Source organism: Podarcis liolepis (assembly GCF_965112155.1).
Source record: "Podarcis liolepis genome assembly, chromosome: 1".
Lineage (NCBI taxonomy): Eukaryota > Metazoa > Chordata > Lepidosauria > Squamata > Lacertidae > Podarcis > Podarcis liolepis.
In genome coordinates this window covers 57,180,448-57,207,313 of record NC_139554.1, presented here as the reverse complement: position 1 = coordinate 57,207,313, position 26,866 = coordinate 57,180,448, and the positions used below count along the sequence as shown (strand labels likewise).

At 42.1% G+C, this 26,866-nt stretch overlaps 1 protein-coding gene across 1 annotated transcript; it reads right to left on the bottom strand.

Annotated features, from left to right (window-relative positions):
• Positions 1 to 934: 934 nt before the first annotated feature.
• Positions 935 to 26,037, bottom strand: APIP (APAF1 interacting protein). Its single transcript, XM_083465697.1, has 7 exons — positions 25,895 to 26,037; positions 17,705 to 17,805; positions 15,053 to 15,101; positions 10,349 to 10,466; positions 6,076 to 6,211; positions 2,565 to 2,732; positions 935 to 2,054 (listed from the first exon to the last, which is right to left on the bottom strand). The coding sequence occupies exons 1-7, from the start codon at positions 25,961 to 25,963 to the stop codon at positions 1,955 to 1,957; spliced, it is 741 nt and encodes a 246-aa protein (XP_083321823.1). The 5' UTR covers positions 25,964 to 26,037; the 3' UTR covers positions 935 to 1,954.
• Positions 26,038 to 26,866: the final 829 nt, after the last annotated feature.

Sequence of the window (26,866 nt, the reverse complement as noted above, 5' to 3'; positions counted from 1 at the left end):
TGCTGAGGAGGAATGGTGGGAACTACCCCCTTCCCCTGATTCTGAGTCTTCCCAGGAAAAGGATGACAGTGTAGATTTGGAACAGTGGTTTGCAGAGAGGAATAGTTCAGAAGGCAGAAACTGGGAAATACTGGATGGGGAACAGTCTTTGGACAGCATTCCTCCACTGCCCTTCCCAAGGTTGAGAAGAGCTCAGAAAGTCTCAGAGCAGAAAGAGCAAAGGGTACAAGTTCAGATTTCAAGACGTAGGAGTGACGTAGATTAATAGGGATGGATGGGGTGTGAGCCTTAATTGGGAGCACCGCCATTTCTAGGGAGACATTTTCTTTTGTCTCTCACTGTGATTACTAAAGAATCGAACTGGTAAGACGTTCCTTTTGTTTGATCTTCTTTACTGACACAGGGAAAGAAGCCGATTCCCCAAATCCTGACACAGGTAGACCTTTAGCTGGTGGAAATATTCTCTTCCTTGTATCTCCATCCTGCATGAAATCTTCAGATGTTACCTGTTTCATGGAAGCTATTTGATAACAATATGTGCCTAATTAAAAAGGGTATACTGCAGCCATAGGCAAACTCGGCCCTCCAGATGTTTTGGGACTACAACTCCCATAATCCCTGACCACTGGTCCTGTTAGCTAGGACTGCTCGTATAAACCACCCACTTGTAGAATTCAAAGCTTTTGTAATCAAGTCTCTTTAGTAAAATTACACATGGTGTAAGCCATACTGAAAGAAACTTGGCACAAAGTCTACCTTACGAATATTACAGAATTTAATTTTCCTTGAAAACAGAGTTGTTTCTAAAGAGGATTAAATCATTTGGCAATATTATCCAACACAGTTATGTAACTGAAATGGTGAAGAAATTATATGTGCTGTTTTATCCACAACAATATCCTTACTGGAAGGAAAAGAAACAAAGACAATAAACTTTTTAGAAAGGAATGGAAATGTTTTATAGAGTATTTACAAACAAATTGTAAACAAATCAAGACATTGGTAGGATTATTGTAAGAACCTGCGGCTTCAAAAATGTTTATGAGATAGATATGAGAATAGATGACTAAAATAATAAGTTAATTTGGAGTATGCAGGAAATGATGAAAATAAATGCAAAGAACCGCAGAAAGAGGGGGAAGAAGAGTCAAAGTTTGAAATGTTAGAACGATTGTTGAATAATTGTACATTTGTACATAAACGGAAATTATAAATTTAATTATATAAAAAAGAAAGTCACCATGTACTTTCACATATCTGATTCTCATTTCTACTTCAAATATTATCATTTTTAATGCATACATTTTCTCCTCTGCTTAACTTACAAAGAAGGCATCCATTAAAATTAACCAAGAGAAAATCTATTGTAACCTAGGGGTTGCTAAGGAAAGAGGATAGTGTAAAATATAATTACTACTGCACTTTTCAAAGAGAAAAGGCTAATGTTTCATTTTGGCGTACTTTTATACGTGGCACTCTTTCAACACTATCTAGCTTTTCCAGAGACAGACTCTTTGTTGATTTAGTTTAAAGCTGTTTTAAAGAACTTTTCCATTTGGTGCCATGCTAGGCTTTCAAAATGCAACTTGTCTTTTATTTATGAAAACCTTACAATAATTTGAAGTTGTAAGACATTTGCATTTTGATCTTGCTATATTATAGAATACGAGCCACAAGGAAAATCCTAAAGAAACATGCCAGTTGTGCTGTGAAAGTAAAGGGAAAGGGAAGTCCCAGATCCTTCAATATGCACAATTGGGAATCCAGACTGCCTTGGGAATCCTTCAGGATTTTAACAAACAGCATAAAATGGTTTGTATTTAGCAACAATATCTCACTAAAACCAATAAGCACATATTGTGCAAAATGTTAAAAGTTGCTTGGGCGTGAACCCTAAAACCTATTGATATTTCCCTGAAATATCAGTGTCATTTTGGTAAGAGATGTCGAGGTATTAAATGATCCCATTTTCTTCCTTTGGAACTGCAGTAGGATCAAGTCCATGTTGCTTCATTTGTACCGCAATATCAAAAAGGTAGTCATAACATTCACACCTAAAAGACAAAACGAAAGAAGTTGGCATCTTGCTATGTGATTTAGCACTAATTGTAGCAATATGAATTTTGTGTTTTTTCTTATACAACGTTATGTTGGCAATGTCTTTCCTCACATTAGAAACATAATCATAAATAGCAACAAGACCTGAATTAGTTTTTTTAAACTATGCTTAGCTTCCAAGTCTGTGCTACGATCTGCAAAACATGTGAAGGCTTTTGAAAATATTTGCAAAGGGGAATTGTACTCCCAGGGATCTTCACTTTTGGGAATCTGAGTGTTTGAGGGCTGTTCTCAGTATCTACATATATTAAAGGAAAGACACAGGTGAAGCAGAAGTGGCGATAGCTTCATCTGAAAGCAACATGCATTCTCTAGTACACTTGGGAGTGTAAAATCCAGTGGTATTTGCTTGCAACAGCAGAGGGCTGCCATTGTGCTGCTTCATAGTTGTACTCACATAGTTGTACTGGGCTATGAGTGATTTCCAAAGAAGAAGAAGAACTCACATTGTCTTGGCTTTTTCCCAAGTTTCTCCCCAAACATAGACTCCATGACGTCTGACCAGCACAGCACAGGAGTCTGGGTAGTCATCCATTGCCTGAGCCATTCTTTCCTTCAGGTCCTTCTCTTCAGGTGTGTTCTCGACAATAGGAACCACTAAGGTATCATCATACCTGAAAAGATGATGGAATTGGGACACGTGTTCCGTTTCAGGTTAGCATTGTGCTTCTGCTACCTGGAAAGGCTGGTCCAAAGCAATCTGGTTGGCATCCGTCTGTCTCAGGAGACAATAGAAGAGTATGTCCCACTTTTCTGCCACAAAGCCACCCAGGTGATTATCAATGAATTAAAATCAGCAATGGTATCCCGTATACCCAGGGAAGAGCAATCCTTTCTACCTGGCTCTCCTGGTTAAGCTGGCCTCCTGCTGGCTAACAGTGGTACATTACCCCTTCCATCAGTTCAAGATGCATGAAGACAGGAGGACCACTGCAGGGATGCCTAGCAGAAGCATTCGCCAGTGGAAAGCCCCAATGCAGGATGTTTTGGAGATGGGGATTGACTGAGTTGGTCCCAGGTCTGCTGGATCCCAAGCCAGTGTCACTGTTGTCATGCAACAGCATTAAGCCTGAGCTGGGTCATATTACGATTCCCCCACCTTCTGCTCCACCAGCTGTGTACAGCAGAGCTCTGGATGCTTGGTGGCCCTGTCACTCTGTAAAGACTCCCCAGTGTGTGTGTGTGCTGGATTGCAGCCTAAATCACGTAGCACAATGACGACACCAGCACCATGTTACCATGGTATTAGGAAGAGTTTGATCTAAAGCATAGAAGTGAATTAAAGAGGAACTAAATCATCAAAGAGACAGTGAACATCACAGCTTGTTTGTACTAAGGACTTTTTGAAACAAACATTTATTTGAAAACATCTCCCTATCTATGTTTCCATTGGTTCATCATGGCATTGGCACTCAGGAATGGTAGCGTTTGGCTGCACAGCATCAATGGGCACGACCAACCAGGTGACTTAAGGCAGCAACCGTGCACCACACGCCTACCTGGGAACAAGTCCCACTGACACTTATTTCTGAGGAGAAATGCATAGGATTGCATTGCAAGTGTCAACAATTTCAAAGAAGTTGAAACTCTTCTTAAGTGTGGCTAGACTCTATCAATTGTTCTGTATTTTGCATTTATTTGTCTTAAGCATTTACCAGCAACAACGGAACGTCACTCTGCTGTGACAAACAGCACAATATTAATCTCTTGTTATTAATCACCAGCATATGGTAGGTGATGCTACATTGTTGGAACGGGTTATTACTGCAACGGACATAATATCCATGAATTGTAAAAAAAAGTCTGCTTATGCCACTGGTCATCCTAAAACACTAGAGAAGTCAATTCCAGAAGTTAATTGTGCAAAGATCAGACCACTTATCAGTTTCGCTGGGTCACGAGTTCTTTCATTTTGAAGGGAGTGAGGAGAGGAAAATATCACGTGAATTCCAAGAATTGATGTTTTGTTCCCTAGTGTAATTGTTTGCTTAGAAGTCTTAGCAGATCATTCGTATTGTTCTATCGAATTCTGAGAATCTCAACTGTGAGCAAGATGGAGCCTGTCCCGCCCTGGAATTTGCTCTATGAATACTAAAGTGGGATTAAGATAACCTGGCATTGTTTAAACCAAGTTAATTAAAACTGGCAGGGTACTAGCTATACACTGTTGGAACCATGACAGAAATAATAAATTAAACATGCCACAATTTATATGCTTGAACTTTGTTGTTCTAAAATAAGATATGACTCTTAAGTATATCTCGCTCTTATATGTAAAAATGATTGGGCACCTCTCACTCACACAAGTATCGTGATTCTTAGGATACTTTCACGTGATCTAGAAAGGTTAAATACAGGACATGTAAGTTCAATCCATCTTGATTGCCGGGGCGGGGGGGGGGGACTCTGGAAAGGGAGTATTTGTTATGTGTCTTCCATAAAATGGGGGGGGGGGCGCGTTAGAAGTGAAAACCAGAGCAGCATAGTAGGCCCCTCTGCACTGTACATTTAAAGCAGTATCAAACTACTTTAAACTGTTTGGGCTCCCCCCCCAAAGAATCTTGGGGACTGTAGTCTGCAATATGGGGGTTATGGTGCTGAGAGTTGTCAGGAGGCCTCTATTCCCCTCACAGAACTCCAATTTCCAGAGAAGTTTAACAATCAATCCCTTTTTTCCCAGGGAACTCTGGGAATTGTATCACTTTCAGGGGAACTGCAGTTCCCAAAATTACTTGGGTGAAGCCATGACTGTTAAAGTGGTTTAATACTGCTTTAAATGTATAGCGCCAATGGGGCCTTACAGTTCAACTGTAACCACGTCCTCTCAGAAGTAATTCCTATTGAATTCAATGGGGCTTACTCCCAGGCAAGTACGATTAAGACTGCAGGTGTACTTATTAATCAGAAAGTCCCAGTTTGAAACTTTCCTCAACCATGTATGCGCTAGATGGCCTTAAAGCAAGCCACCCTCATGCTACTCCCCCCCCCCCCACATCTGCAATATGGGAGTAATAGTGCTCACTTCCCTTACAATGTTGTTGTAATGGGCACAACTAAATAATTATAAGAACTAAGATGTTTCATAAACTAGCTACAAAGCTAGAATCTGGTATACAAAAAGAAACCCTAGTTACTAGGAAAACAGAGGAGATAATTTTCGCTAATGTGCAAGAAATGTGCTAAGTAGTTGAAATTGCAACAACTATAGGATTTTGGATTTAAAACAATAATATCTACCATCCCACTTTACCCAATTCTTCCAAGGCTATCTGTAACAGTAACCTGGGATCTCAGAGATTCTGTGGAATTATTAGATAGCTCTACATCAGGGGTCAGCAAAGTTTTTGTGGCTTGGGCCGGTTCACGGTCCCGCAGACGCCGTGGTGGGCCAGAGTGCGTGCACACATGCGCAAACGCTATTTCCGGCTCCTTCCAGTGCGGAGGAGGCGTGTGCAGTTTCCAATTGGCTGCAGGAAGCTCCTGCAGCCAATGGGAAGCCGGCCAGTGTCATGGAAGGCAGTCCCTGCTCTGCTCCGCACTGGTTTAGCATGGCGCACAGGAGCTGACCGAGTGGGCGGTGGGGGTCCATGGTCTGGTTAAACGACCCCCATGGGCCGCTTGTGACCCATGAGCCTTAGGTTGCCGACCCCTGATCTACATCTACTAACATAGGTTTGTAAAGGCAGGAGAGGTAGTGTATCTTGTACAACAAAAGCCAATTTATGCCAGTTCCGCTCATATGTCCCACTGAGTTCAACAGAATTTGTGCTCAACATAACCATCTATAGGACTGCAGACATATTTTCTGGGAAATTACCAGCAGAAGTTCTTTTTTTAAAGTGAAGTATTTGCACATTGCACATAAAAACGGATTATCTGAAATATGAACAAGAGAGATTGTTCTGAAATCAGGGTAAACTATGACACGAGCCTGAAAACTTATCAAGGAGAAATTACCTGAAATAGCCTCCTGCTGTGCATTTCTTGATTCCTTTTATCATCTCCTGATGAGTAATTTTAAACTCTCTTCCAGGATAGAGAAGTGTGGCCATTACAGCAGCTTTGGAGTGTGTATGGATTACTGCTCCAGCTCCTATGAAAGCAAAAACTTAATGAAGAATATGACTCATACATTACTCTTCAATCGCAGCTCCTTTTTTTCTTGATATGTTCCTGGTATATAAACTTACGACCTACACTAAATATTTTTGCTAATACAGACAAGGTAAATTAAAAGACAAAACAACTCACTTCTTTAAATCAACGGAAAGCATGGCAGACTGCACTCAGTAATCCTCAGAGAAAATGTATGGGTTGCCTCAGTTTCACTAGCTCAATGCAGCCAGCTTCTTACGCACCACAAAACAATGAAGGAGGCATTTGTACATTTCCCTATAAGCTTTCTTTGTAGTATTTTATCAGAGATCAGCAAAACTTGTTTTTTATTATTTTAACCCCCATTTGTAACCAAGAGTGCAAGAGAATGCTCCATATATCCCAACACTGTCACTGAATATCAGGAAAAGGGAAGTGTGTGTGTCAAAATGTTAGCAGTGGCAAATATTCAACAGGGTCCACACCAGCAGAGTCAGTGTGGTGCTCCTGCCAATGTGACCACACTGCTCCAAGCTTGTCATCACCCAGTTCTGCCCCTGTCCCCTCCAGGTAAGTTGCAGTGACACTGGAATGGTGGGTTCACCCCACCACAGCCTTTCTTAATAAAATTGTGTCTACATCTATACCAGTTTCCAATTGTTGTTGTTTAGCCATGTCCGACTCTTCGTGACCCCATGGACCAAAGCACAACAGGCACTCCTGTCTTCCACTGCCTCTCGCAGTTTGGTCAAACTCCTGTTAGTAGCTTCGAGAACACTGCCCAACCATCTCGTCCTCTGTCGTCCCCTTCTCCTTGTGCCCTCCATCTTTCCCAGCATCAGGGTCTTTTCCAGGGAGTCTTCTCTTCTCATGAGGTGGCCAAAGTATTGGAGCCTCAGCTTCAGGATCTGTCCTTCCAGTGAACACTTAGGGCTGATTTCCTTAAGAATGGATAGGTTTGATCTTCTTGCAGCCCATGGGACTCTCAAGAGTCTCCTCCAGCACTCCATGGACAAAAACCAGTTTCCAATACTAATTACTAATACTAGCATGCAGCTACCAGCTAAGTAGCACAGGTGGGAAACGGAGGCAATATTCACAGTTTCTAGTAATTTGTATTCCTTGGGGAACGAACTTAAAAGGAAGCAAATAACAATCTAGAAAATTATCACTCTCTACTTGGACTTCAGCCACACTCTCCACCTGAGGGTATATTAATTACATTCAACACACACATCCCCAGAAGGCATACATTCTCAGAATGAAAATTCAAACGCCCTGTCAAGACTGAAATACCCCAAACTACTTCTTCTCTTTTCTCTCTAAGATTTGATTTGATTTAATAAAGAACCAGTCCTTTGAGTTTAACCTTTGAACTGGTCCTCCACCCATTCCATTCCAAAGGTGCCAAGCAACAATTTGAACAGATTCTGATTTACTGGATCTCTTGTTAATCATGCTAGACATATTTTTCAGGATTATACAGTCGTACCTTGGTTTTCGAACAGCTTAGTTCCCGAACGTTTTGGCTCCTGAATGTCGCAAACCCAGAAGTGACTGTTCTGGCTTGTGAACTATTTTTGGAAGCCAAACGTCCAACGGGTGTTCTGTGGCTTCTGATTGGCTGCAGGAGCTTCCTGCAGCCAATCAGAAGCTGTGATTTGGTTTTTGAACGTTTTGGAAGTCGAACGGACTTCCGGAACAGATTCCGTTCGACTTCCAAGGTATGACTGTAGTCTAGTGCTAAGGATAAGGACTAGAGTCCGATAGTCAAACATTTGTCTTATTTTGAACTGAGATACAAAATTCAGCCTTCATCTCCCTGCATTCATTCCTACCAAGAGCACACAGACCCCTGTCCACAGACACAGTATAAAACTTTTCTCCAAAACCTGCCTGCTTCCTTGTCTCCTGTTTCCCCAGCCTAAGTGGCAGACAGGTTCACTGATTTTTAACATTCTGCTACTCCTTTCCAAATGCTCCTCCTCCTCGCTTTTAAAGTATTGCCACTGCTAATATGGCAGCAACACGCCTCATTCATAGAATCATAGAATCATAGAGTTGGAAGAGACCACAAGGGCCATCGAGTCCAACCCCCTGCCAAACAGGAAACACCATCAGAGCACTCCTGACATATGGTTGTCAAGCCTCTGCTTAAAGACCTCCAAAGTAGGAGACTCCACCACACTCCTTGGCAGCAAATTCCACTGTCGAACAGCTCTTACTGTCAGGAAGTTCTTCCTAATGTTTAGGTGGAATCTTCTTTCTTGTAGTTTGGATCCATTGCTCCGTGTCCGCTTTTCTGGAGCAGCAGAAAACAACCTTTCTCCCTCCTCTAGGTGACATCCTTTTATATATTTGAACATGGCTATCATATCACCCCTTAACCTCCTCTTCTCCAGGCTAAACATGCCCAGCTCCCTTAGCCGTTCCTCATAAGGCATCGTTTCCAGGCCTTTGACCATTTTGGTTGCCCTCCTCTGGACACGTTCCAGTTTGTCAGTGTCCTTCTTGAATTGTGGTGCCCAGAACTGGACACAGTACTCCAGATGTGGTCTGACCAGAGCAGAATACAGTGGCACTATTACTTCCCTTGATCTAGATGCTATACTCCTATTGATGCAGCCCAGAATTGCATTGGCTTTTTTAGCTGCCGCGTCACACTGTTGGCTCATGTCAAGTTTGTGGTCAACCAAGACTCCTAGATCCTTTTCACATGTACTGCTCTCAAGCCAGGTGTCACCCATCTTGTATTTGTGCCTCTCATTTTTTTTGCCCAAGTGCAATACTTTACATTTCTCCCTGTTAAAATTCATCTTGTTTGCTTTTGCCCAGTTCTCTAATCTGTCAAGGTCGTTTTGAAGTGTGATCCTGTCCTCTGGGGTGTTAGCCACCCCTCCCAGTTTGGTGTCATCTGCAAATTTGATCAGGATGCCCTTGAGTCCATCATCCAAGTCGTTGATAAAGATGTTGAATAAGACCGGGCCCAAGACAGAACCCTGTGGCACCCCACTAGTCACTCTTCTCCAGGATGAAGAGGAACCATTGATGAGCACCCTTTGGGTTCGGTCAGTCAGCCAGTTACAAATCCACTGTGTCCTTCCCTGAAGAAGGGAAGGGGTATTTTCTCAGAGCAAGGCATTGCGGGACAGGTGGCCCGGGAGAATGCCTGAGCTGCCACTATTCTGGGGTGGCTGGGAATTATTTAAGAGAGGATGTCTACTAACCCCCCCAAAACACTGGAAAAGCATTCTCTAAAGCCCCCTTTCCCAGGATGCCTCTCCGTCTTGCTCAGAATGAGGCAGAGAGGAGGGGAGGATAAGCTGCCAGCGCATGAGCAGCAGCCAAACATTGAAAGTAAGGGGAATGGCCAGGAGGTACTCATTCATTGTCCCACTGCTAGCTGAGGCAACTGGGCACCTCTGATTCTGCCACTTATGATTTCCCCCTCAGAAGACTAGTAAGTCAGCCATACTCTGTGCACATACAGAGAGGCTGAATTATTATTATTATATAATAATAATAATTTATAATTTATACCCCACCCATCTGGCTGGGCTTCCCCAGCCACTCTGGGTGGTTCCCAACAGAATTAAAAGCACAACAAAACATCAGACATTAAACACTTCCCTAAACAGGGCTGCCTTCAGATATCTTCTAAAAGTCAGATAGTTGTTTATTTCCTTGACATCTGATGGGAGGGCGTTCCACAGGGTGGGTGCCACCACCGAGAAGGCCCTCTGCCTGGTTCCCCGTAACCTCACTTCTCGCAGGGAGGGAACCGCCAGAAGGCCCATATTAAAAATGTAGTAATTGTTACCAAAAAAGAGAGACTCCATTGGGGTACATATTTGTATTTGCCAAATGAAGCTTCTGTGAATCATTCCTTTTCAAAAAGCCATCAAGAGAGCTTTTTGTTATAAGGAGGCATATATATACTGTAAATTAAATCAACCAATCGGTAAAAGAAAGATGCTTTAGCTGTTATAGCAATTACTGCAAGAATTGCATTGTACTGTTATAAAAGCATGTTCCAATTCTGCTGCAGTTTCAATTAAGAAATCTCCATTTTATAAGCAGAATACACTCGTGTTTATGAAGTGCTGACTTTTCAATAACGCTGCTTGCTGCCTACCTCTCATGGTGTAAGCATTCATGAAGAGAGGCGTGCATTGACTCTTCTTTAGCTTCTTGTGTGGTGGGGGACCACTGATGTCCCGTTCTTCAATGTCACACACAAACATATCTTCAGGCTATAATGAAAGCATTTGGAGACACAGTTTGAGTATTTATGCACACCTACATTTCGACGAACTAAATTATAAAGGGTTCAAAGATCAGAGAAAGATTTGTTTAAAGTGCATTGTGAGCTGAAAAACCACTGAAACTTTTTTTTTTGGCTCTGCTTCGGAATTTAATAACTGTTTTCTGTTATGATTTTGTTTGATGCTTGGTTTTGCATTTTAATAAAACAAGAAAAAAAACCCACTGGAGAAACTAGTTCTTGATAAAATACATTCAATATAATTAGATTCTGAGGGGGTGCAGAAATGTGAGTGTGCAGTGGGTTATGGTGGTATGGTGGAAGTGACCAGTTCCCTGTCCAGGATCAAACTCGGGGGGGTAGGGGAACCAGTTTATCCACTGCGAAGCAAAAGCTGGTTGATCCTTGTGTTCTTGGAATCCTTCCCCCCCCCCAATAACCCTGGAGCAGTTTCACAGATGTTTTTAAAGCATCTTCCATTGAAAAAAATAAAGTGAAAGTGCCCTTATAAAGTTTTGTGCTGCCTAAAGACAACCCAGAGAAAAATGTTGGGGGCGAGAAGAGAGAAAGTAAGGCAGATGACTGAGAACAGCATTTGACTAGCTGATAAATACCGTATTGGCCTGAATACGTCACACTATTTTCCAAATTCCGACCGTGAAAAGTTAAAGTGCGGCTTAAATTCGTGACCTTACAAAAATGGCCTTTTAGGATATAGCTGCTGAAACAGACATATGGTAAAACAGAACCAAAAAAAATGTTTTCTTGCTGATTTGCAAGCTTGAGACTGTTGTGCAATTAATTCTACTGTTGTCTACTGGGGGGCAGCGGCGCCAGGCAGTGAAGAAGATGCTTCTGTGAAGCTGCATGAGCAGAACCAAGGCGCCATTTCCACCAGTGTGTCCGCACAGCACCTCTCTGTCTCTGCCACATCACCTCTCCCCTTCTTAGCAAACTGCAGTGGTGCTGGTGCCAGGTCAGGCGCATGAAGATGCCTTTCCTGAGAATATCATTTTTTAGTTGTTCCCTTTCTGGTGAACTAATTTATGATAATGTTAAGAAAACTGTATGACCAGTACTATATAGAAATGCACACCCTTATATATCACTGATTCTGTTTTATTTTCAACATTTTGTGTTGCTCGACTTTAAGAAGTAAACTCCCCTAGGAAGTGCACTTTGTTCGTAATTACCACCATCTTAGCATGCTCGTTGGTTTTCAAAACTCTCTCTTTCAAAGGATTAGAGACAAACAAATGAAAGCTGAGACCGAGAGCCTCTGGAATCCATCTTTTGATTCTGGCACACGTACAAACAATCGCAGAAAAGACACAGAGCCCTGGTCAAATATTTACAGAGCAATCCTATATGCACATTTGTTTGGAAGTGAATTCCATTGCATTCAATGGGCTTGCACCCAGGTGAGTATAGGATTACAGCCTTCATCTGAAAATATACCTTCATATTTATTTCTCTAATGTTGCAGCAGAAACAGCCTATGATTTAATCTGTAGTCCTGCCTGGGAAGGAGCTCCACTGAACTCACTGGGGCCAACCTTTGAGTCGATAAGTATAGAATTGCACTTAAGTTTTATTTTACCGATACATTCTTGGGGCACCTACGAGAATTCAATCTAGTAACTTTTTTTAAAAAAAAACCTGTATTGGTCATGCTTTCTGTTAATCACAACACAATATTCACAGACTGAGTTTCTATGCCAATAGGACACAAAGATTTCCTTTAAAATCCAAATTATCGAGTTCTGACATCTGACTCATTTTGTCAGAAGTCTTTTTTATTTAAGTGTTTATTTAAGTATTAATTAGGAAGATTAAGTTTTTTATGCATGTAAATCTGCTTTTTCTTTTCTTTTTTCTGTATTTTCTTCTTTTCTTTTTTCTGAATTCTTTTTTCTTTAATTTTCTTTTTGTAGTATGAGATTGTAAATTCTTTGTATATGTGTGTAATTTAAATTAATAAAGATTGTTTTTTAAAAAAATAATCCAAATTTTCATTATGGTATACAACAGGCACGTCCAACATCCAACAGGTTGTGATCCATCATCCAATATAAAAAACTGGCAGTGAGCTACCACATTCTCCCATTGTCATTCTTCAACTTAAACATATTATATTTAGCTGGGGAAACCCAGCCAGACAGGCGGGGTATAAATAATAAATTATGATAATGATAAAAATAATAACAAATTATTACCCCCATTCTAGCCCCCTCCCAAGGCCATTGGTGTGCATGGGAAGCCAACACGCCCTGAAATGTCCAATTCCCCCTTTACCAGATGGAAGAGCTCTGTAGGGAAGGGGGCGGTGGCTTACTTTCAAATAAATGCATGTAGGCTGGAGCTGGAAAGGCAGGGAAAGTTCAGCATCCATGCAGAACTAGGAGGGAGAGCAGCTTACTTTTGAGTAAACGCAGCTAGACTGGAGCTGGAAAGTTCCACATCCATGCAGAACTAGGAGAGGGTTTTCTATCTATGGGAACCGGTGGGAGGGGGGGAAAGGGAGGAGAAATGTCATGGTCTCTCTCTCTCTCGCACGCTGCCCTTCCCTCGGCTCCCTTTCCTGACTAGCCAGCTGACTGGGTGCCTCCACAGCTGCAGCCCGTGCAGAGCCCTGTGTGCCCCATTTTTGCCTCCCTCCCCGGGGCGGAGGCTTGTCCCTGAGTCGATCGTGATACAACATACAGGCCCAATTGCACAAACCTATTTTCATCATATTAAGCACTGTTTCTTCCCAGCTTTGCAGACTGCTCCAGCATTCTGGGGTGGTAGAAGGAGAAGCCCCTTCAACCAGCCTCTAAGGTCAAGGGAAACAGTGCTGTACAGAGCCAATTTCCTGATTTATTCTTAGTGGCTATTCCTGCTTGGCCACTGGACCAAAGCAATGCTCCTAATCAGTCCTGCTATTGTTAGGCTCTTCTAACCCAATATGAAGCCAAAGGGTAAGGCAGGCAGCCCACTCTTGTTCCTAACAGTAGCTCACAGCAGCAATGGCATTACAGTGGTGCCCCGCAAGACGAAATTAATTTGTTCCGCAATTTTTGCTGTCTAGCGAATTTTTCGTCTTGCGAAGCACGGTTTAAACGGTTTAACAAAGTCGCAAGACGTTTTCGTCTTGCGAAGCAAGCCCATAGGGGAATTCGTCTTGCGAGGCAAATCGCGAACAAAAAAACCTTTCGTCTAGCGAGTTTTTTGTCTTGCGAGGCATTCGTCTTGCGGGGCACCACTGTAATGGGAAGTAGAACCCTCCAATGAAATAAACTTGGCTGCACCAAAGAAAATAAACCATCTCCCTTTACCACTTCCGAGTGTCTGATGGGTGAGGTGGCAGGAACAAAGGACCAATAAATGGAAAGGAAAAGATGATAAATAAATGGACATACATGAATGTAGGGTGGATCACAATTTAAATCACTAGTCAGTAAGACTTGATTTAAATCTTCTTCTTTTTTTACAGAAAGGCTCATTCTCACTGGTATAATCTTAATATTTACAACCAGAGAAAGGTTTCATTTTTGGAATAATAAATTTTCAGAGTACTTTTTACAGTTATATCAAAAATTACTGATTTGGTTACACTAGCAGAAATACATAAACAGATAATTATGAAATTATTGTGAGGTTTAATAAGCTAACTGTTTATATTTGGACAACTTTTCTGCTGTATTTTATTGGAAAGAGAAAAATAATCATTTTCTTAATAACAATCAAAACAATTTATTTAACTAAAACAATAACATTATAGCATATGTATCCATGTTTGTTAACTGATGTGGCTAAACGTGGTTTTTTTTTAAAGAAACAACTTATAGATAAAGTTTTAGCACACATGAAAAACTTAAAACAAATACTTATTTGTTGATGAATAGCCTTTGAATCATAATTTCATAGAAAACTATCTTTAGAAAGATTTTTCCTTCAAAAGGATTTTATTTTAAAAATCCAATTTAAATTTTTAAAAATCTGATTTAAATAAAAAAAATCTGATTTAAATAAAAAAACACTGATTTAAATAAAAAACACTGATTTAAATTTAAAAAACCCTGATTTTTTAATTATTATTTTAAAATCATTGCTTTTTATCCACCCTGCATGCATATCTTAGTTATGTGGCTTCAATAAGTTTCTCTCCAATACTCATTTTGGCTGCCCAATAGGAATTACAACCCTTCCATACAGGCAAAAGGGCTTCCCAGAGTGAGAAGATCCAAGCAAAGTATCGCCTCTCTCCTGCAGACGAGGAACACTGCAATCTATCTGGCCCATTCATCCAGGTTGCCTCCTTAGTTTTTTCTTTAGCCCAGGATACCTTAATGCCACCATTCAAGGCTGTTCCAAAATTAGCCTGTTTAGGCCAGAGCCAATTAGAAAATGAAGCTTTTGGACTTTCTTCCTACTAATAAATGTGTGTTTAAATATGTCTGCGGCTGCAATCCTATACATATTTACCAGGGTGTAACTCAGCCAGACTTCCTTCTGAGTAAGCATGGATGGGATAAATCTTCAGATTAGTTTTCAAGGAAGATTATCAGAGGAAGAAATGCTAGCTGTACCTACCTGAATTCTTTCTTTTTGGACACCAGAGGGAGCAATATATATCTCATTGCTAGAGGGGGAAATCAAGAGACGTTTAGCTGTAGGCACAAAGTGGCATGAAGCATATGGCTTCATTTATCAACAAGAGAACACGCAGCAATTCCTCCCATCACAACATGATCTGCATCTGACAGCAGTGCTTAAACTACTGCCACAGGCTTAGCTAGCCCTAGAACACCCGACATTATTATAGCTTAGAAGTGTTATTGCTTGCCGTTGCCCTTAAAGCTCTTCATAGCTGTGATTATGCAGTGCACGTTATGAGACAAAGAAATCCCTTTTGATTTGCAGGGGAATAAACATCTATACTGCTGTAGGTTAACAGAAGCTGCAATTCTAAGGAAGCTGAAGTAGAAGAAAATCCTTCTGAAGCCAAGGGGACTTGATACACAAATAAAGGGGTTTAGGACTAAAGGGTGAAACATAAGCTGTATGCTTTGTTCTTTCTTACTAGTTGTTAATATTTTACTGTGTTTAGCGTATGCCACTATTTAGGGAGGAGGAGCGGGATTGAAAATGATTTCAAATAAATATATATGTTTTTAAAAACTATTGCACAAATCTGTTTGTGGGCAAAAGAGAAAGTGAGGCAACGTCTGCACGAAGAACCGTTGCTTTTAATAATATTGGAGTAATACGGAGCTCCGGAGCTCTTACTTGGAATTTTGCAGAACAGAGACATCTAGTGGTTAATTGGCCAGGTTATGCACAGCTGATATTTGAAGACGTTATTCATTGAATGTTAAAGGGAGATGTATGGGTGCACATTTATGAAGAAGATTCCATTTGGTCACTCAACTGGCAAGGATTTGCAGTCAAACTAAAAAGCACACTATATATCTGTTAGGAATACAGTGGTACCTCCGGTTGCGAATGGGATCCATTCCAGAGGTCTGGCCGGATCCCGAGGTTTTCGGAACCTGAGGATCACTGTTATACGCATGCACACGGCGGTAGACCACTTCTGTACATGCGCACATGGTGAAACACTCCCGGGTTTGCCACTTTCGCAACCTGAAGTTTACGTTTCCCAAGGGTAACGTAACTCGGGGTGCTACTGTACAGTGGTGCCTCGGGTTAAGAACTTAATTCGTTCTGGAGGTCCTGAAGCTGTTCTTAACCTGAGGTACTACTATAGCTAGTGGGGCCTCCCGCTGCCGCTGCGCCGCCACCGTGGGATTTCTCATCCTGAAGCAAAGTTCTTAACCCTAGGTACTATTTCTGGGTTAGTGAAGTCTGTAACCTGAAGCGTCTGTAACCCGAGGTACCACTGTACTAAGAATCAACATGGTATCTTGCATAGAATTGTCAGCAATGAAAACACAGTGCTTTGTGAAATATATACTGTGAGTATATAAGGCAGCAGCCTCAAGTCACAGACTAACTTTTGTGACACAGGAGCCATTTTCAGTTTAGATGAAAGATTAAGGCTGCAATTGTTACCCCCTGATCAGAAGTGCTGGTGGGAGTTAGGATTAGGTGGCAGAGTCCCTCAGCTGGGCTCTATGTGGGGAATTTCAGTGAAGCCACAGTATGGCCCCAAAATGGGGTGTGGAGTTGAGCAGCAGAGCTGTGCATATGGCAAGCAAAAAAACCAAACACATCTACACAAACAGCACTTCCTCTACCTTTTGCCATGATGGACAGGAACCAGCAGGGTTTCAGGTGAGGCAAAGGATATGCCACTCTGCACCTCCCTGGATCCTTTAGGGATTGCCCTGCATACCAATCTCTTCCCTAAGGCTTTTACACCATTTGCAATAAATTGAAGCAAGGATAATTTTAAGATGTCAGCATTTGAAACTGATATTACACTCTGTTTATGGGAATGCTATCCTGGCCTTAAGAATAATTTAGCCTTTATTAAGTGGTGAAGTTATACTTTATTATTATGTAAAAAAAAAATCAATGGGATTTATTTCTGTGTCATGTGCTTTTGTTTTGAGACCTGTTACTTTATGGCTTTCACTACAATACTGGCTATACAGGAAGAGGGAAATGGCAATTATCATTGGAAAACTCTTTTTTGGAACAGCTCAAGATCCACCTGCTTGAATCCACATGTGACCCCAAGGCTAGAAATTGGCAGCCCATGTGGCAAAACCCTTCACAGTGTAACTAATATGTCTTTATCCAGGCACACATATATCTTTATGCCAACAGATTGCAAGTTTTTCCTTTTCCCACCACTAAGTGGAGCTAGGTATCCACAAATGCAAATATCCAGAGCAACTCGGAAATAAGCCAAACATTTCATGTACATGTTTCTTTAGAAAATCTATTTAGAGCACTGCACCTGCACAAAATCATTCACTTTATGTTCTGCTGTCAGCTGGAAGAAATTATTTATATTCTGCTCAGAGAGTCTGAGGACTTACTTGCTTAAGATATACAAGAATGACAGCTTTCTTATCCGGGGCCCACAAAGTTCTTAAGCTGCTGTATTGCACGTAAGTAGCCTTCTTTGACAATGGTATAAGGCCACTCTAATGAAGTTCCAATTGGCTACTTCTTTTCAACATCTATCATGTTTTATCTTTCACTTTCCCTCCACTTATGCTGATCTCTGCCTAAGTGGGTATTAGTTTAAAACAACAACCACTAAACACTCACCCGTGCTTCATGCTGATTCCACCACCAGTCCCTGTAACCCATCCTAAGTTATAAAACTGGCGGCAGAGCTCTGGGATCAAATTCCTTGGATGCACATTCTCCTACGGAGGAAACAAAAAGAAAAGGTACATTTTAAAATGGTTTATTTGCTTTTTAAATGAAAGCTGCAATATTTATCTGATTCCTTGATTAAAATGTGATTCCATCTGATCAGCAACCGCCCCCTTTGAAGTTGTTTTAAATAGAAATACTTAGAAATATTGCTATTTTGAACAGATTTCTGCTCTTCTCTCTCAGTCAAGGGGGATTGCTTCTTCCTGCTGTAACACACGAATCTCTAAAAACAAAAAGTATGCTTTTTCTTCAGCATTATGGTTTGTGTATATGCAAATTTGATGAATCAAAACGCGCACAATAAATTCACTGAGATTTGTTTAAGTGGGTGGCAGCTGTTATATAAAGTCCATATAGCATGGGTGACTAAATTATCTATCTCACATTTAAGATTTTGCTAAGCTAGAACTCCCATCAGCTCCAGTGAGCATCCCACGGATGATGGGAGTTGTAGTTCAGCAGCATCAAGAGGATAAAAGGTTCCCACACATGGGCTCTATCCTTTTGGTCAGTGGTAGACAACATGGCGACCTCCAGATGTTGAACTACAATTCCCATTAGCCCAAGGCAGCATGGTCAATAGTCAAGGAAGATAGCACTTGGGAGTTTAGCAATTTCTGGAGGACCACAGATGAGCCATCTCTGCAACCAAGTAAGCCTGCAACGTACGTGGGGGATCATGCCTAAAGCCAAAATTGTGTATAGTCATAACATACTGGGTTCAATGGTGGTGAGAATGCCAAAGTCATTTTTTCCAGAACTTTGCCCCCTTTCCATTTTGTTTAACTGCCGTGCACATAGGTTACTGGCTTACTGTATATCATTTTACTTTCTGCAGAAGCGTCACCTACCCTTCCATACTATCCATATACAGTGGTGCCCCGCAAGACGAATGCCTCGCAAGACGAAAAACTCGCTAGATGAAAGGGTTTTGCGGTTTTTGAGCTGCTTCGCAAGATGAATTTCCCTATGGGCTTGCTTCGCAAGACGAAAACGTCTTGCGTTTTTTGCAAGTTTGCTTCCTTTTTCTTAACACCCTTAATACAATTGTGACTTGACTTCGAGGAGCAACTCATAGAACGCGGTGTGGTAGCCTTTTTTGAGGTTTTTGGCGATTTTTGAAGCTTTTCCAAAACTTTTCCGACACCGTGCTTCGCAAGACGAAAAATTCGCTAGACGAAAAAACTCGCGGAACGAATTAATTTCGTCTTGCGAGGCACCACTGTAAACTGTGCACTAGGACTATGAATGAATCAGGCCACACATAAGCCATAAGCATTGTGGTACAAGCATCCAGGAGTCCATTGTGATTTCTGTGTAGAATGGGGACCTGTTTGACCTGGGGCAGTCCTGTCCCATGATTCTAGGAGGGACCTGACCCCAGTTGCTTTTTCTAAATAGCACAATTTTCACCGTTTGCAGCTATGGAGGGTGGGGTACATGCTTTTAGGCACTTGGCTATGGTTGATCAACAGACTTTTCAGGTCCAGTCCAATGCAGAATCTGCCCAGCAGTGGAAAGGGCTGCACAAAAAGCATTTGCTCTTGTGCATATGGTGAAGAACAGTGTTCCTTCTGGTTCCCTTGCACAGCATTGCTTGACACCTTTAGATATTATGGGTACCCGTGGGTTCAATACCCATCTCTGCAGTGGTTTCAAGTAAAAACATGAAGGTTTCCTGTACCTGTGATATATTGTGCACAAGGCTATCACAGTAGTGACCATTGACTTTTATGTACAGCTTTAAAACATCTGCTTCTAATACAGCTTCCGAAGTTGCACAGTCGACTGTGCTTTTTTTTTTAATATTTCACTCAAACTGAGACTCTATATATTTTCTTAAAGGATGAGCAACTACAAGATTCCCTAAATATTTACATTTAAATTGAAGGGGAAAATAAATTAGATTTCTGCAACTCGTTCAGCTTGATAAACGGTCATCAGTAACAGACATTGAGAGATAACTTTCAAATGGAGTTTCATGAAATTACTATTAACAACTGCAATTTGTCATTCTTCATTTACCACATTTTAGCAGATACCAAGCAAACACTCCAGGGCACCTTCACAGTTGATGTAAACTGGAGTATCTGTCCTGAATGCAAGGCAGCCATGCAGGTTTACACCAGTTAATGCTGCAAATCATTACTAATCCCAAATCTGCTATGAAATCAAAGTCCTTTGAAACCTTTCATATTATTATTATATGCTAGTCTAGCTATTATACACACTATTTGCTGCAAAGAAAAATGATATACATTTGCATAAGCTGGGTGTAAGCTTCATCTCAGTAGAACACCTTCTAGTACGGGCTTCAACTTATGGTATGTATCAGCGTAATGACAAACATTTGCAAAAGGATTCACCAAGGATTTACAGAATTACTGTTAAGCCAACATGACTGAAGTATATTGATGGCAGGGTGGGGGAGATTGCTACTTTTCTCTAACATTTCAAATGAAGTGAATCATTTATCCAACATGAACTTGAAATTGTTGTTTTTAAAATACAGATAAATCTGGCATGTACAGTGGTACCTCTGGATGCGAACGGGATCCGTTCCGGAGCCCCGTTCGCATCCTGAGCAGAACGCAACCTGTGTCTGCGCGTCTTGCTGCTTCTGTGCATGCGCGTGACATCATTTTGAGCATCTGCGCATGTGGCGAAACCCGGAAGTAACCCATTCCATTACTTCCGGGTTGCTGCAGGATGCAACCTGAAAACGCTCAGCCTGAAGCGTCTTTAACTCGAGGTATGAAGGCTGATCGCCGAAGAATTGATGCTTTCAAATTATGGTGCTGGAGGAGACTCTTGAGAGTCCCATGGACTGCAAGAAGATCAAACCTACCCATTCTGAAGGAAATCAGCCCTGAGTGCTCACTGGAAGGACAGATCGTGAAGCTGTGGCTCCAATACTTTGGCCACCTCATGAGAAGAGAAGACTCCCTGGAAAAGCCCCTGATGCTGGGAAAGATGGAGGGCACAAGGAGAAGGGGACCACAGAGGACGAGATGGTTGGATAGTGTTCTCGAAGCTACCAGCATGAGTTTGACCAAACTGCGGGAGGCAGTGGAAGACAGGAGTGCCTGGCATGCTCTGGTCCATGGGGTCACGAAGAGTCGGACACGACTAAACGACTAAACAACAACATGACTGTATTCCAAAATACACACTAGGTTGTTAGTGAAGGCAGGTCCACGCAGTCATGAGCCAGGCTGATTGTGTGAATAGCAGTTTTAGGCCCCCTCCCCGCTGTGCATCCACAACTGCCTTCATTCACACACCTGTGTGAAGGTATTCTCCATTTTACCATCTGTTGCCTCCAACTCAAACATTTCACCTTCCTATTCTGGCAATCCTATATTCATATTGTTCTCCAAAATCACTGTGTGCTCTTTAATTCCACTTCCCATTTCATCCTTCTCTGGTCCACTTTCATCAATCCTAGCTCTGATCTCTTTTTAACTGCTCATCAAACAATTGCTAAAGGATGCCAACAGTCCATGGAATGTCCAACAGAGTATTTACCATACTGAATGTTCCTGTTAACAATTCAGACTCAATCTTAAGATCTTCAATCTCCCGTCTCCACTTTAAGATCTTCACAGTGTTATCTCTTATCAGAACACATTCCTTTCCCACAAAGCAAATATGAAGTAACAAAATTACTTTTGATTTCAAGGCAACACTTTCACGGGGAAAATGGAGAATTAAAAATTCTTAGCACTCAGAACTCACTTTATCATAAAACTTTCTTGGTTCAAACAGTTAGAACACCCCAGCCCCCCGCTTGCTTTCAGCCCTTTAATGATCAACTCTTCTTAAAGCCATAAAGTAGCTCAAACACCAAATGTAAATTTCAACCAGCAGACAGAAACATCTTTCTCATTTGTAAATTTTAACAGTCTTAGAGATATTTAGAAAAAAGGCAGACTTGCAGCCCCTATGGCCTCCAGGGCTCCTGAGTGGCTTTTGGGCAACATGTTGATTCCTCCATTCTAAGTTGCTCACCCCCACCCAGATTCCCAGGTACTGACAGCTTCTTGGTCTCCCGGTGTAGAAAAAGGCTTTTTCAGAGCATCAGAAGTTATTAACCTGTTCACTCTTATCTCCAGAGTGAATTTTGATAGCCAAGATTTATGTCCTGGCTATCATCAGTCACCATGTAATTATCTCGGTCGGCAACTTGCCAACAGAAGACATTCAGTCTGCCATGTTCATCCCCTGGAAGTCCTCCATTTCTCATAAAACTAGAACCCAGAGCCATCCAATTAAGTTGAATGGTGGAAGATTCAGGACAGACAAAAGGAATTCCTTATTACACATTTGCTACTACAAGAGGTATTGATGGCTACTAACTTGGGTGGTTTTAAAAAAAGAATAACATCAACAGTACAGTGGAACCTCGGGTTGCGAATGTGATCCGTGCAGGAGGCGGTGTGCAACCCGAAATCACGTAACCCGAAGTGTCTGTAACCCGAGGTACCACTGTATGGCTATTAAAGACTACTAGCAATGATGGCAATGTTCTGTCTTAACTTGGAGACAGTATGCCTCTGCATACCAGTTGCTGGAGGAAACCATTGGAAAGAGCCCTGTTGCACTCAGTTTCTGTTTACGGACTTTCCATAGGTATTTGGCCACTGCAAGAACAGGATGCTGGACTAGATGGGTCTTTGATTTCCAACTTAATAATAAGAAAGTGATCAATACTGACTGGCATAAACCAGCTGAATGCCACGTTTCTGAAAATATGCTCTCATATGGAAGGAGTGTAGCTCAGTGCTTTAAACATGAGAAAAATCACCTATGGAAGTGAACATTGCACGATCTGAAGCAGTCCTTGAACCAACAAATATTATGGAATGTGTTAGCTTAAAAGTTGGCAAGTAATTTTCTTTGTCCATCAGACATCCGCCCCATTTCATTTCTACCACGATTCCCAAACGAGCAAATTTCCATTTAATATAATGGTGTGAAGAACGGTCATATTCCTTTTCTAAAAACAGCAACCATAAAACCTTTAATTAGTCAGTTTTGTACAAAATGTATCAAAATAATTCACATGATATATAATTTTGTTGTTTTATTTTTGGAAGGAGATGAATTACATCTTAATTATAGAGACGAACTTATAAACTAATGTAGTCAGAGCTTCTGCAATTTTCAAAATTCCAAAATAGAATTTGAGCTCTTCTCATTTCAGTTCCTTTATTACAAGAATTAGAAGCATTAATAAACTGAGGAAGCAACAATAGATGAGGCAGCTGTGCTGATAACCTTAGCAATTTAAGTGCACAAAATGATACATATGTAAGAAGCAGTGTCAGACAACTCTCCCCCCACAACATGATTTGAAATAATCCTTTAAAACTAGATTAATTAAACAGCTAGTTTTCCAGGGGAATTGACAGTGGCATTATCATGTTTGAAGGGCCCTGGTGATTCCTGGCACCCTGCAGTTATGATTCCCCTCTGCTGAAACCACAGTGTCTCCCCACTGCCACTGCTCCCCTGCTTGCCTGGATACTTCCTGGCTTGCTCTTTAGCCATCCATTCTCTTCTGAGGGTAGAATGTAGACAATAACAGCCTGGATAGCCCACTGCAGATTTGGAACTGGAGACCAAAGGAAGTGGAGCAGTAAGTAGGCTTCTTACTTCCTGTCAATACCATTTGCAAAATGGGCAGTAGGCAGCCTTAAACAGAAGAACGAATGAGCCTTTCTGGCCTTTGGGGTCTAAGAATAAAAGTTGGGGTGGGCACTAATGCTATCAGCTTGGGGGCTACCCATAAGGTAGCAGGAATCAGAGAATAGGAATAAATGTTGAGATATAGTGGAGTCTCCCAAGGATTGATATTGGGACCTGTGCTTCTTAACTTGTTCATAAACATTTTAGAATTAGGAGTGAGCAGTGAGATTGCCAGGTTTGCTGATGAGACTAAACTGTTCAGGACCATTAAAAGAGATTGTGAAGAGCTCCAAAAGCTCCATCTGCAGCCATTTGGGTGGGTACATTGGGGAGTTCTTTGGTGGTTGGGCTCCCAGGCAGAGCTGAACTGAAATGACAGATCTCACACTCTCTCTTGTTGATTTCACCAAACCAACAGGTCCTTTCACTGATTATGAAAGTGGTACAACTTTCATTTCTTTACACATTGAAATTACTCATTCTGTCAAAGTTCTGACTACCTTGGATCTTAAATATAAAGCTAGAAGATTACTGCAGCTCAGTTCTATGCTAACTTCAGCTCAACTCTCTCAAATAGTACTCAGAACGCTATTCAAATTAAAAAGGAACAATAAAATTAGTAAGTATTAACAAATAAAAGCATTAAAGCTCATAAAGCTGTACACTTACAATTTGTAATACAGCTAGATAAAGGTAAAGGTAAAGGGACCCCTGACCATTAGGCCCAGTCATGGCCGACTCTGGGGTTGCGGTGCTCATCTCGCTTTATTGGCCAAGGGAGCCGGCGTACAGCTTCCGGGTCATGTGGCCAGCATAACTAAGCCACTTCTGGCGAACCAGAGCAGCACATGGAAATGCCGTTTACCTTCCCACCAGAGCGTGCTTTCGAACTGCTAGGTTGGCAGGAGCAGGGACTGAGCAACGGGAGCTCACCCCATCGTGGGGATTCGAACCGCTGACCTTCTGATCGGCAAGCCCAAGGCTCAGTGGTTTAACCCACAGCGCCACCCGTGTCCCATTAATACAGCTAGATACATATGTGTAAATATACTTATTAAGTTAACTGAATTTAAGCCTAGTTTCCAGTGGCTACAAAAATGTTGTAATCCAAAAGCCACTCCGCCCCAGAATAAGAAGCAATGTAAATAGAAACTGTATGCTGATTAGTAGGCACTTCAAAAATTGATATTAATATAGGTATTGTATTCATCTTTGATGTGGGCACATTTGCCAAGTAAACTCCACCCAATTTTAAAATGCGTTATACAGGCACATATGGAAAACAAGATCTTAAAATAACTTCAGTAATTAAGCAGTGTTTTAAGAAGTACTCCCCAACAGAGCAAGATTAGTGACCTGCTACAGGCCACATAGTAAGCTTCATAGCCAAGAAGAAATTAGATCCTGGGTAAGAGTTGACTCCAGAAGGTGACAATGTCGCTTTTATTTACCCCATAGGGACTCAAGATTGGGAAGAAGCGGCCTGTCCTGCCTTTGCCAGCATTCTCATTTTGAACAGAATCCAGGATGCAGAACTAGGGAATTCTCGTTTTCATGCTCTATTCCTCTGGGTCAGGCATAGGTAAACTTGACCCTCCAGATGTTTTGGGACTACAACTCCCATCATCCCTAGCTAACAGGACCAGTGGTCAGGGATGATAGGAGCTGTAGTCCCAAAACATCTGGAGGGCCGAGTTTGCCTATGTCTGCTCTGGGTTACTGGTCTTCATCTGGCGGCTGGCACCCACTATCGAGTCACAGCCTGATCAAAGGTGGGTGCAGGTCCAACAGCAGCATTACTACTATACAAATATATAGGGAATGTGAGAGGATTGGGGGAGGTCTTCAAATACATGAAAGCTGTGTCTAAGTCTGAAAAAGTAGGAGACTGCTGCTCTAGGTGAAAGGGGGTATTGGTGGTGCTTTATCAGTGCTAGCATACATTTAAAAAATCCAGTCTGATTCCCATTACTGGTAAAAACTGAAGGCACAGTTGGATCCTACAGTTCCTTGCATTTGCTGGTTATCAGCTACTCCTGATTTCTGCCCCAGACTATGATAACAGCTATGACAGCCAGACGTGGTGAAGCCTCCCTCTCCATTTTCTCCTTTCCTTGCTTATATGGCTTGTGTCGATATGCACAGTACTATTAATAATAACAGCAATCGTTGCATCATGCTTCCCAGCCTGTAAATGAAAACTTTTCATCTGCTGAATTTTAGGATTTCCCCTAAAACAGTGTCCTCTCGTTTTACAAACGGAAGTTCCCCTAGGAAAGTGAGCTTAGCCTTGCTCCGGCGGGCGATCTTCCCTGCTCCACCTGGGACCCTCGGCGACTGAACCTGGCCCTTCCCCTCCCACCACGGAGAGGGAAAGCTCTTTACCTCGACTTTCTCCAGGCCCTTCCTGCAAGGACAGCCACAGTCGCCTCGCTGCTGCTGCTTTTCAGCCATCTCGCTGCACGCGAGGAAGAGAAAAGGCCCCGCGCAGGGAGGAGCTTGGCTCAGCCGCCGGCAAAAGGGGCGGCTGCCCTCCAGGTCGGCGGCAGTGAGTCCTTATATCCTGCAACCTTATCACCTCAACCCCGACGAGCCACAACAACAAAAACGCGGTGCATTAAGTGGAATGCGTACATTTACTCAAACGTGAAACCGACCAAGTTCAACGGAGCTTACTCCCAAGAAAAGGGTCGCAGCCATAAGGCTCCAAATTTGGCGATTTAGCAGGCGGGGATGCATGTCTCCGTGTCTAATTTTCCGCTTAGTAGGGAGTGATAATGCCTTTTTTTTTTTACATTTTTCTTAAGCATTCGCCCACAAGGCTAGATATGACTGGGGAGCAGCTGGTGACGGGGAACCTGGGAGCAGGTGGTGTTAGGTGTTGCAGGTGTTGTTAGACTCCAACTCCCAGCATCCCCAGCCAGCGCTGCCAGTGGTCTTGCACGATGGGAGCTGGAGTCCATCAGCGCCCGAAGTCTCCCGCTTTGGCTATCCCTCCTTTTGCGGGCACAAGTACCAATCCATCACTACCCTCTAATAGCCACCCGTCCGCATAAGAAATAATTCTGAATCTGCTTTGGGTTCAATTTATTTATTTAAACAAGATACACAATGCTGTACGGCGCCCACCATCTCCTATGCGTTTGCTGCATCCTTTCTCCTGCCTTAGTTCCCATCTCTAATATACGTTAAGATTGTTGGGTCAGAGTGACTGAACGGACAACTCGTGTCTCCGTTTCCTTTGTCTCCCCGGGTCTATTTTATTGCCTGGGCATAGGGACTGATTAAGTCACCTGTTCTTTGTAAGATGGCACTATATAAGTAATAAATATCAGATGGGCACAGAGATGAAGCTTC